This window comes from Malania oleifera, chromosome 12, assembly GCF_029873635.1.
Source record: "Malania oleifera isolate guangnan ecotype guangnan chromosome 12, ASM2987363v1, whole genome shotgun sequence".
Lineage (NCBI taxonomy): Eukaryota > Viridiplantae > Streptophyta > Magnoliopsida > Santalales > Ximeniaceae > Malania > Malania oleifera.
In genome coordinates this window covers 55208031-55220474 of record NC_080428.1, presented here as the reverse complement: position 1 = coordinate 55220474, position 12444 = coordinate 55208031, and the positions used below count along the sequence as shown (strand labels likewise).

The window sequence follows — 12444 nt, the reverse complement described above, 5'->3', positions numbered from 1 at the left end:
ACCGAAAATGTATTAAGACAATTCTATATCAACAAAGTTCATCCTTTAGGATCTTCAATGATGGTGTGATCACTTAATGTTAAGAAAGATCCATTTCAACTTCATAATTAGGGGGATGAATTACTTGGTCCTAAAGTACCATATTTAAGTGCTATTGCTCTCTAATGTATCTGGCCAATTATACAAGAACCGACATTGCATTTGTTGTAAATTTGCTAGCAAGATATAACTCTACTCCTACTTGGCGTCACTGGATTGAAATTAAGCACATTTTACGCTATTTGAGAGGTATATCTGATTTGAGTCTATTATACTCATTTGATTCCAAATCTCAAATAGTAGGATATGCAGATGTTGGATATCTATTTAATTCTTACAATGCTAAATCTCAAACTGGATATGTATTTCTTTATGGAAAAACTGTTATATCTTGGAAATCAGTAAAGTAGACGATTACACAACATCCTCCAATATTCTGAAATACTAGCTATCCATGAAGTTAGTAGATAATGCGTGTTTCTTAGATAAATGATTTCTCATATCAAAGCAAATTGTGTCTTCAATCAATCAATAATATTCCAACAGTTTTATATGAAGACAACACTGCATGTATATCTCAACTAAGAAGAGGATGCATAAAGGGTGACAGAACAAAACATATCTCTCCAAAATTCTTCTATACACATGAACTCCAAAAAATGGTGATGTAGATGTTTAGCAGATCCGATCAAGTGATAATATAATTGATTTGTTCACTAAAGCGTTGCCTACTATAACATTCAAGAAATTGGTTCATCTTATCAGAATGAGATATCTTAAAGATCTTAGCAGGAGTTATATATAGGTGACATCCAAGGGGGAGTGTTATGAAAAATGTGTATGTCACCCCATCTTCCACCACTTTGATTCTTCCACCCCAATAAATGCCTTGTTATCCATATTGTCCTATAAAAGAGCACCCTACCTTTCATATTTGGAACACACATCTTTGCGAACTTGTATATACATTGCATTCTTGTATACTCACTTGCATACTTGAAGTAAGTAGGATACATAGAAAGAAGAAATGAGATAAAATCTTATACAAGGTTGGTTCCGATATTTTGTATAAGACCAGTTTCAAATCATCTTTTAATTCCATCCGTGATACTAAAGTTTTTGATTCCATCTGCCCGTGAAGTAGGCATAGTCAAACCACGTAAATTTCTGTCTCGTTTAATTTAATTTTCTATTTATTTCCTACATTTTTATAATAATAATAAATATTTAATTTTGCACATTATTCATATTTTTTTTTAAATTTAATTATATTAAAATAATAAAATTTATATAAAAGAGAAAGTAAAATAGAAAGACAGAAAATAAATTCCTTTCTGCTCCTTCCTCTGACCTTTGCTGCTTCGCATTTCTTACTTCCAACAACTCTCGCTCCTGAGCAAGTCAACCAACGACGGCGGCTTCTTTTCCATCACCCTTTTTCTGATTTGTGTTCATTTTCTTCGAAGAGGCCAAAGATCGAACGCATGGTGTGCTTCTGGTAATCCAGAGAGAAAGAGAGAGAGAGGTATGGTTCTTCCGCTATTGAAGCTCGGGACGCTAGCGTTGAAGACTCTTAGCAAACCCATCGCTTCCAAGCTCAAGCAGCAGGCTGGGGTGCATCCCAAGTTCCGCTACTTAATCGTTAACGTCGCCCAGGTACTCTTTAGTTATGACATTGCTTGTGGTTGTTCCGAACTTGGTTCTGTTGAGCTATATACGTATATACGAAGTTTTCAGTTGGTGTTGATCTATGAAATGATCCTGTTCGGTTAATGATAGATTACCCGCTTCTGTTCCTAGTATGTGCTTCCTGTTGACTGTCATTGTTGACATTGACAACTGGAACTGCTTTAAGCTGTTGATCAAATTTTTTGCAGCTCTGTTCGACATTATATGTGCTCCAATGCAATAATTTTAATCCTTTGATAGTGGAAGATTTAAATTAGATATTTGTTAACAAAATATATTTAAAATCTGGGGCAGCCAAATTTCCCTTAAAATTTCTTTTTTTGGGCTTGTATTGCATACATCGAAGCTTGAGAAAATGAGCAAATTATTTCAGTATGAAATTACCTTATATTTGGGGAGGGTATGATGGACTTACTCTACATCTGCCCCATTTGGCCGTGAGGAAAATATTTTTCTGCAATATAACCTAATTGTGAATCATGTGGGTATTTTACGTAGTCTTTATTTGCACTAAATTCCCAGCAATTTCTAGCCATAATCTTTGGCACTAGCTAAATATTTCCTTATATGCTTAAGGGCATGCAATGTTCTCTACATGGCTTGCTAAAAAATCTACTAAGTGCACCTACTGCATATGCAATGTTAGACCTAGTTAAATTAGTTGCATATCTTAGACTATCAATAAAGTTATTATGTTCCTTTTGATTAACCACTTCATTTTCATTTTCAATAGGAAATAAGTGATTACTTAAATCAAAAGGAATGAAGGCATGCTTGCACTTATCATAGCCATATTTATTTAAATTTTTCTCAATTTAATGCAGCTGATCAAGAAATATTCCATCATGACCTCGTAATTTTTGTGCCTAAATAACATTGGCCTCAGAGACTATTACTAATGCTTTGAATAGGCTAACAATTGAAGTTGCAACTTTGGGCAAGAGGCCTATTTATTTTCATACCAAACAAGAAAGTGGTATGGCTGCTGTGTATCTGATTTTTCTGCTGCATCAGTTTGGTGACAATAATTGCAGCATATATACGCATGTATCTGTTTATTTTTAAATGCATATTATTTATTAAATGCATGTGTAATGAATACCTCACTCTCTTGAAGGAGATTCAAGCCCTTTGTGATTTTTGGCTTAACCCTCAATCCATTGCAGCATAACTCCTCTTCACTTTTCTCCTCCAAGATACTGATTTGAATTGTATAACTCTCTCTATGGAAGAGTTCAAAGCTCCACATAGAAACAATTGTTGTTGGTTGTCAAACTCTCTAGACTTAGAGATTGTGAATGATTGAGTTGCAATGAAAGAATGGTGTGAGAAGATTGGTGTGAAGTGCCAATATCTTAGGGTCTATTTATAGGCACACATGAACCTTCATTATACACACACTTAATAGATAATATGTATTTAAATAAATAGATGCATAGGAACGATGACTATCAAGTCTCTTACTTGGAAGCCAGTGTTCTTCAAATGATGAACACCAGCCTGTGGTTCAGAGGGCTTCACTACCTTTCTCACCTTACTATTATTTGAGCCAAAAAACATTTTCCAAGTCAATTTGATTTCTTGAACCATTTTTAACATCATAACTTGGGTTTGTAGGCAAATTATCCTCCCCACTGAAACCATTTTACGCCAAAAAATGATCCAATAACAATTCTTTTTCAGATTCGCACATCCTTTGTGTTTCATCTTTTGTTTCAAAATACAAACTTCCATCTGCCCTGGTATCTTCACAGGATTGCAATAAACCACATAGAGCAATCAACAGGGAAGATGGAGATCGTTGAACAGGAATGTTTGTTCTGGCATACTGTCATTGAGTTGCTTCACTCTTTCCTTAAACTTCCCTTTTTTGGCGATTGAGCCTCATATCTGTTTGGATATCGAGTTCTGCCCTCTATGTTTCTGCCATAATACCAGCCCCCTCTTGTTCCTCATGAGTCTCACCTACTTTAATAATTTCAATAGCAGGTTTTGCAAAACCTGTTCATTGGTCTTGTCTGAAACCTGGCCTTCTTCTAATTCTGCCTTCTTGCGCTTTGCTTGCGTGTTTCTCTTAATCCGCCTAAGCACAACTCGCTTCTTGTCAGGCCCATTAACCAAAACCCAGATTTAAAAATCTAAATTTATTTATAATTTGAATTGGGATATCTTCTCCTTCCAAATCGCTTCCCAATAGCTCAATCCCCCCCAAAAGACCTGGAAATACTTCCTAAGTGAAAAATGGTCCCTATATGAGATCTGGATGTTTCTACACCTAAAGAAGTATTTCAATGGACCCAAGTCTTTAGTCCGAAACATTTTTTGGATAAACCACAATCAACAGGGCAGTAGGAGGCCAATATAATACATGATGATCTATTGCACATTGTTGAAGGCCAAAGTCAAGCACAATTGCACTAGACCTACCAAACCATTCTCTAGGAGATTTCTTTAGACCATATAAGAATTTTTTAAACAACACACTGCCTCCCATGAACAATAGACTTGCGTGGTTTGTTTTAAAGGAGTGAGATTCTTTGTTGTACAATAGGGTTGGCTTGCTTTGGTAGTTTGTTGTTTTTTATCCTTTTGTTTTTTGTTTTTTGTTTTTTTTTTTCCATTTTTATTTAGTAGGATTTCTTATTCTCATTTCTATATATTCTTCCTTGTCTAATGAAATCATCAACTTCTTTTGCTATCCAACAAAATAAAAAAGAAAAAAAAGAAAAAAGAAAAAAAATCTAGGTGGTTACTCCATATGGACTCCCTTATGAGGATCACTGTGAATGCATTCTTCACATCTAATTGAAGTAAAGGCCAATGATATGTGGTAATTAAGGAGATAAAACAGACGAATTGAGGCAATTTTGGCGATTGCAGAGAATGTGTTAGAATATTCCAAATCGTACACTGAAGTATATCCTTTAGCAACAAGATGGGCCTTTAGACAAGCATGAAACCATTAGGATTGACCTTCACAATATACACCCAGTGGCAATCAAACGCAAACTTATGAGCATAAGAAGTGGTATATGTTCATATTTCCTAAGATTGTGATAAGGCTTTAGAGACAAATTTGGGAAGAGCAACAGTTGAATATAGCACAAACAAAACAGTAATATGAGGATGAGAAGAACTATAGCAAACAAAATTGGAGATTGATGATGCTGGGTACAAGTGCAATCACCTTCAGAGAGTAGTAGGAAGATCAACATCTTCAAAAATTGGATCATTAAACGAGGAAACTAAAGGTGTAGTAGTAGAAGCTCCTCCCTTGAGTCTTATGTTCACTTGATTGCAATGAGAAGGACTCAAACTAGACGAAGATGTAGAAGGAGGTTTGATAGAGATGGTAGGCTAAAATATGAAGGCTAGACAGCAGAAGGGACTCATCAAGATCTATAGGGATAAGGGAATCATAATAGAATGGTGTAGATTCAAATAAGGTAGCGTCGATATCCCTGTGAGAGTAGCCTAGAAAAATGCATTTGATAGCATTTGATCCAACTTATCCATATCTAGAGTCAATTGAGACAAAGCTCAGATAACCAAATATATGAGGAGGAAGTTAGAACAAAGAAGCCAATTACCCATAGGAAAGAGAATAGAATAAGGTATTTTACCACCAAGGACTGAGGATGGCGTTCTCTTAATAAGAGAGCTAGCTGTGAGCATGACATTACTCCAAAATACTTTCAAAACATTCATATGATACAATAGGGGGGTAAATGACTTTGAGTACTAGAATACTCTTTAGCATTATTACTACAAAGTATCCTGACTAGTGAGCAAACTGAGTCTTTATTTAAGAAAAAAAAAGCATGAAAGATATTAATCAACCTAGATTTCATTAAACTAAGCCAAGTCATCCCATAGTAGCAATTGACTAAAAAGTAACAAAATATTTGAATGCCAAATTTGACGCAACACAGCTAAGACCCCAAGCATTGGAATGAAAACTAACATGAAAGGGTTGACCACCCATTTATTGACTCTTGAAGTAAATGGAACATGATGGCTCGTTTGCAACTAACAAGATTCACACTCAAGATTAGACACAAATCAAAGTGGGAACTTGCTGTTTAAACTTGCCTAGGTGGCCAAGGCCATAGTGGATTTGAAGTGGTCTAGCAGCAACAATTTAAGTAGCAGAACAAAAGAGCGACTCAAAGTAGTAAAGTCAACCAACTTCACATTGCGCGCTGATCGTCTTTCCTGTCCTTAAATCCTGAATAACAGTTGAATCAAGAAAGAAGGTTACAAACCAATTCACTGGTTCATAATCTTACTAGTAGACTCAAGATTAATAAAAAGTTTACAAGTATAACATACGAAAGAGAGATTAAAGGAGTAGGATTCACAGTTCCTATTCCCTAAATTGTAGTATTGGACCCATTGGCAAGGGCATTCTGTAGGACAGGAAAAAGGTTAGTTATACCTTTTTGAGAAACAAATGCAATGTGAAGATGCTTGCTAGGATGCTTGATACTGCAAGAACCTCAAATACTCCTCTGAGATTGATATATTACGCTACAGCTGAATAGGTGATTAATAAAGGAAACATGCTTTTAGGGTTCATGGACTTTATCCCAACACTACAAACAAGACCAACAACTAACAAGGTAAACAACTAGAACAACTAAGAACAAGGTGAACAACAAGAATGAACCACAAAAAAACTCCACTTAAGTTTGCCACCACAACCCTGAGGAGCTACCATTGATATACAGATTCTCATTGTACAATCATTAATGAAGTGCCATGAGTAATCAACCAAGAAAAGATTGGTTGTTTTGAAAAAGAAAAAAATGATCCACAGCTTAGTATTATGGATTATAAAAGGATTGAAGATGTGGGAGCAGATTGAATAAAAAAGGAGGCTTAATGAAGCCTTAAACACCGACTTGTCAGGGTTGTCGTCCTTCGGCCATTGCTTGAGGGTGCTTGACTGGGCTCCTGGCGATGAGATTTCAGGACGCTTTTGATTGGAAAAATTTACATAGAGAGGTGGGTATTCAACAGCAAGATGTTATTGAAATACAAAATAGAATGGATCAACTTTTTAGAGTGTAATCAAAATGATTTTAATTCTGTTTTAAATTCAGTTTGTGTAGAAAGTGATGATAGTAGTAGAAGTGCCAGATTGGCTGTTGATTCTGGTTTTGCAGAGGGATTAGAGGCTGGTTTCAACAGGATTAATAAAAAAGAAGAAGCTGGATTGGGAAGGAAATCTGGTGTTTCAGGATTTTATTCTGAAAAATCAAAGGATCTTAAGTGTATGCTCGTCATAAGGCTGCAATGATGGTTGCGGAAATGAAGAAATTATTTGAATCAGAAAGAGAGCATTCCAGTGAGATAAAGCCAAAGATTACCAGGAGAGATTCTGAAGGAGAGTTGAGCATTGTGGAAGATAGATACACTTGCTAAGATGAGGGATATAGCAAGTGATGGAGTAAGTGAAGGAAAAGAAGCTAAGAAATTTTCAGATAACAATAGTGATGACATCAGCGAGTGTAACTGTGGTGGTGCTTTGCTGTTGGATGAGATTTGGGAACAATCCTGTGATGTTCTCGGGGATCTATCATATGTACATCCTTTCCCGATGGAAGGATTGGAGGGGGTTCCTATTTTTGAGAACGGTGGGTTGGATAATAAAATACGTGCAATGATGGAATTTTACCTACACCAGTGGAGCTGATTTCAATGGAGGACTTAGAAGCGCAAGATATAATGGATAAATTGGATTTAAAAATGTGTGATGCTGGTGGAATTGAAGTGTGCTTTGATGGGGGTAATTACAAAGCGAAGGGTCAGAGGGAGCTTGCAAATTTAAAGTGCCCAGTGAATTATGATGGAAAGGGATTGAACAGGGGTTTTCTTGGTTAGGAGTACCTTTCGGTTACTTTTTATTTTTTATTTTGTTTTTTGATTTTTTTTTTCTGAATTTTCAGCTTTATTATTAATTTTTTTTTCATGTGGACCTTTGGTCTTCTTAGGTTGCAACTTTTCTTTCTCAATCTAATATGCCTTCTTTTATTATCTAAGAAAAAAATGTGGGTGTTTGTGACAATGTTTTGAAAGGCTCCAAGGCTCATAGAATTGTCTTAAAAGGAGGCATGCTAAAACGTCTCAAAGCTCAGTCTAAAATACCCAATCCAAAGAAAAGGCCAGAATATTATATGCTAAAGCTTATGCATTTGTACAAAACGTACACCGTGTGTGCCTTTTTGTTGAGGCTTACGCATTTTGAGTAAATCTCAAGTTAGTCTTGGCTACAAAATTTTAACTACATGCTTACATCAAAGGAACATTATACTATGAGTTGATCTCTAAAATTCTTGAACCTCAACCTTTCCAAAATAATTGAGAGTTGCATCTTAAATCCTGAAAGTAGTTTGAACTTTGTAATGTTATACCTATCTCTTGGCATGATCCTATTAAAGGTTAAAATGCCTTGCTTCATGCCTTTCAAAACATTGGTTTGTGGTGTTGGTTTTTGAAAAACAGACAGGATATTTTCAAACAAAAACTGGCAGCAATGTATGGCAAGGTTGTATTTTATGGTGACTGCTTGAGTTGCTTCTGTCCTATGGTCATTTGGATGACCCTCCTAAAGTGGCAGACATGCATAAGGTTATGTGATTTAGGGCTTGGTTTGGTGGTGGCTGCAGCACTTAGGGTTTAGGTATTGGGATCATGGTCTGGTACCATGTTGAGAATGTCTAGTAAATTGGAAAACCTTAATCGCAGTGTTTTGTCTTCCTCTCTATTAATAAGGTGCTTCATGAACATTACAATGACCATCACACCATTACTAATGATTACTAACAACCAGCAGTAACGCACAGCAGTAATACTAAATACTGAATCAATAACCAGTAACATGGGCTATTAAACAATAAAGATTGTTTATTTCTTCTTTTTTTGCTTTTTCTTGGTAAGCATGGTGATATTGCTTTACAAAAAAAATATATAAATGGACTTTTATGAGATGGTTTTTTAAGACTTTGCTGGTTTTCTTGATTGAAGCATATAATGTAGAAATATAAATTCATGTTCTCAAAGAGCTTCCTGCACTTTTTTCTAGAATGGATTGAGTTAATCAGTTCAGTCTGATTTATTGAGAAGGTATATGCTTCAATTATAAAATGAAATAAATAAAAGAAATGGAACAAAAATACAACAAATTGTATGTAGCTGTCAGTGGGGTTCATTGAAGTAGGACAATTCTTACATCTTCATGGAGATTGTTTAAATTAGCACAGATAAACAAAAAATGCATTACTAGCTATGTGATTTTGTTGAGCTTCATCGTCAGAACCTGAGTTTTTCAGATTCCAAGTTCATGTTATAGATACTATATCATATTTCCTTTGTTTCATATAGTGGTATGTAGGTAAAACAAATATTCTCTTTCAAGTGTACGGAATTTACTGGACTTCAAATTTTGATTGGTCAGTTTTGTCAACCAAACCAAGCTGAACTCTCCTATGAATTTACCACATTTCCGTGGGAATGTGATCTGAGCCTATTGCCTAGTCGTTCTTAGTTCTAATTGCTTCATTTTTACCTTAACGCACACCTATGCTGACTTACCTGGGAAAATTGTGCTAAATTAGTAAATTTACATGCATGACACATGTACCTCGCAGGTGAGCATACACACCCCTTAGCATACTGGAATTCAGAGCAAGATATGGTTTATGCCTATGGGTTATGGCTAGTAAATTGCATCCATAGTATATGTGTAATCTATGACTTGTAAGTGTAATTTGAAACATTTGTTTTGTAGTTTAAGTTTAGTTTCGAAGTGTGCAATCAATGTTTTAGATTCAATGAAACATGACATTTTGTCCCTACTTTCACTATGAACTTTCTTAGAATATTGTTTGATTAATGGGTATTCTTGAGAAAATAGGTGCTATTTATTTTTAAATCAGAGTTGTAAAGTAGGAATTCAAAATATTGAGGAATTGCAATTAATTGTGTCATTGACAATGGTAGAATGCTCCTTACTCTGTCCTTCTGGAGCTAGGCATCTAAACCAAAGGAGCAATGTATGACGCCATGCACAGTTAGCTTGATTAGATTCTGCATCTTTGAGATGTGCATTCACTTCTTAAATATTCCTTTATCTCTGTTTTTTTATTTGTTTTGTATTTATTCTAAAATTAAAATGCTATATTAAGGTGTTCATTTGAGATTAACCGTAATTCTGTATTTGCTTGTCCGACAATTTAGTTTTTGTGGAACGGATAGTGGACTCCAAAATGCCTTCTTCTTGATATGGGTATTTGTGCCAGGCAAACCATAGATTTACAACAAACTTGCAAAGGCGCATCTACGGGCATGCAACTGATGTTGAGATTCGCCCTCTGAATGAGGAAAGAGCTGTTCAAGCTGCTGTAGATCTTATTGGGGAAATCTTTATCTTCTCGGTAACTTTGTTTCAAAATTTCCAAGTTCTTCTTTTTTGGTGTCGAAGTTATCAAATTTGTCTTGTATTCCCATGTGTGACTGATATACAACTACCTAAGAGAAGAATACACATGTGCACGCATGCAAGGCATGGAAAAAGAATGTTTTGCATGTCTAGGCGAATTGGAATGTAGGTTTCATGACAAATGCGTATATTTCAAAGGCAAAGAGTCACACACTATGTAGACACCCCATTTTGTCCGGGGGCCAATATAACAAAAGTGTATAGATTCTTATTTCATAAAATGAAGAAAATACAATACAACAACAACAAAACCATGCCTTAGGCCCACTAAGTGGGGTCGGTTATATGAATCATTTTTCGCTAATTTATGCGATCATGGACCATTTCTTTTGATAAAATGAAGAAAATACAATAAAAATGAAAAATTGAAATACAAGGAAATGAATGTTACATTGAAAAAAAAAAAAAAAACAGAAAAATAAAAAAGAAAAAAAGAGAGGCCATTCCACGCTGACACCTGCACACACGCACAAAACAGTTAGGAAATCAGAAATAAAATTGATTGACATGATTGAGCAGCTTAAATTGGTTTGATTATCAATTTGTTTTAAGTTTGATTAATCAATTAAAGATTGATTGATCAATCAAATTTAATCTAAATTGATTCCCCAAACCTATAAATAGTGGCTTTCTGAGGGAGAGAGGGGACACACAGTCACAGAGACAAATAATTGCAGAGAGAAGCATATAGGATATTGTGAGGGAAAAATCAGAGAGTTCTGATTGAGACACAGTCATATATAGGGAGAGACACAATTGCAGGATTCAAGAAATTTAGTGTGAATTCAAAATTTGAGAGAGTTGTTGGAGAATTGAAGAATTGTGGAACATATTGTAGTAAAAGGAATTTAGAAGGTTTGAAGCTTCAGAACTAGAATTTGGAATCGAAGGAACTTAGAGACTTTCTGGTTGCAGAGTGAAGGATTTTGAAGTAAGGAATTCAGAAGATTTCAAAGAGAATTCAGGCAAAGGGGAAGGAACAACTCAGAGAGAGGTAAGTACCAGTCTCTTGGTTAATTTCTAGCAAAATATTGACTTTTAAATTCCGTGTTTAGCATATTGAGTAGGAAATAGTGTGCATAATTTAACCCCGAATGCTCAAAACCATTGACCCAGATCTGACCCAGTACTTGGACCCGTTGACTCGGGCCCGACTTGAAAGCCCAAGACCCGGGTCCAATTTGGACCCAGGCCCGTTGACCGTTAACCCAACATTTAGCCCAATACCCAAACTGAATTGGGCCCAACTCAGTTAATTTGCCTAAGCCCAATATCTCAAATTGAATTGGGCCCAACCCAGTTAATTTGCCTAAGCCCAATATCTCAGATTGAATTGGGCCTAACCCAGTTAATTTGCCTTAACCCAATACCCAAACTAAGTTCATTCGGCCTAGTTAGCTAAAACCCATTGAATAAAACACCCAAGCCTATTTGCATGAAGCTTATCTGATTAAGCTAGTCGGGGCCCATTTTTAAGCTCAGTTCAATGAAGCTCAATTAACCGGATTTAACCCCAACCCAACCTCGGTAGGAAAACTCGGGTTAGCCTTGTTTGGCTCATAGGAAAATTCAAAAAATTTTCTTGAGAAAATCCCAGCAAAAATTGCAAAAAAAAAAAAAAAGTAAAAATAAAAAAACAAATAAAGAAAATTTGAAGAAAGGAGACAGAGAGCTTATCTTGATTCTGAGTACAATCATCTGAGGTTTTGTATTCGCACTTCCGTTTTTTGGTTCAAATATGCTAAACAAAAGAAAATGGAGTGAGAATTAAAAACGAGAAACAGAGTGAAAGAGGAAGAAAAAGAGAGAGCAGAGAGAGACAGGGCACGAGATTTGAAAGAAAAAACGAGATAGAAAGAAGAAAGAGAAAAGAAGAAGGAAGAATAGAGAAAGAAGAAGAAGAAAAGAAATTGTGCAGGGAGAGAGAGATCTCGGAGCATAGCAGAGAGAGAGATCTATGAGCAAAGGGGAAGAAAAAGAGAGAGGAGTGAGAGAGAGAGTTTACAAGAGAAGAAGATGAGAGAGAAAGAGGGAGAAAGAAGGAGAGAAAGAAGAAAGGAGAGAGAAAAGAAACGGCAGAAATGAAGAGAGAGAAAAAAAAGGTTTTTATATGGGTGTTAGTGGGACATGTATCACCGTTTATACGGTGACACGTGGCACAACCAGAGTCGTGTGTTTGGAGGGCAACGTGGAGCAATCTTGACCATCCGATT

General features: G+C 35.8%; 1 protein-coding gene across 1 annotated transcript in view; it reads left to right on the top strand.

The window, feature by feature from the left end:
• Positions 1-1343: 1343 nt before the first annotated feature.
• The window catches only part of LOC131144205 (OPA3-like protein), a 60700-nt gene continuing 49599 nt past the window's right edge, over positions 1344-12444 (top strand). The window contains exons 1-2 of the mRNA XM_058092680.1: positions 1344-1695; positions 10032-10166. Coding sequence (XP_057948663.1) covers positions 1567-1695; positions 10032-10166 — 264 coding nt within the window. The 5' untranslated portion in view covers positions 1344-1566. The remainder of the gene's footprint in view (positions 1696-10031; positions 10167-12444) is intronic.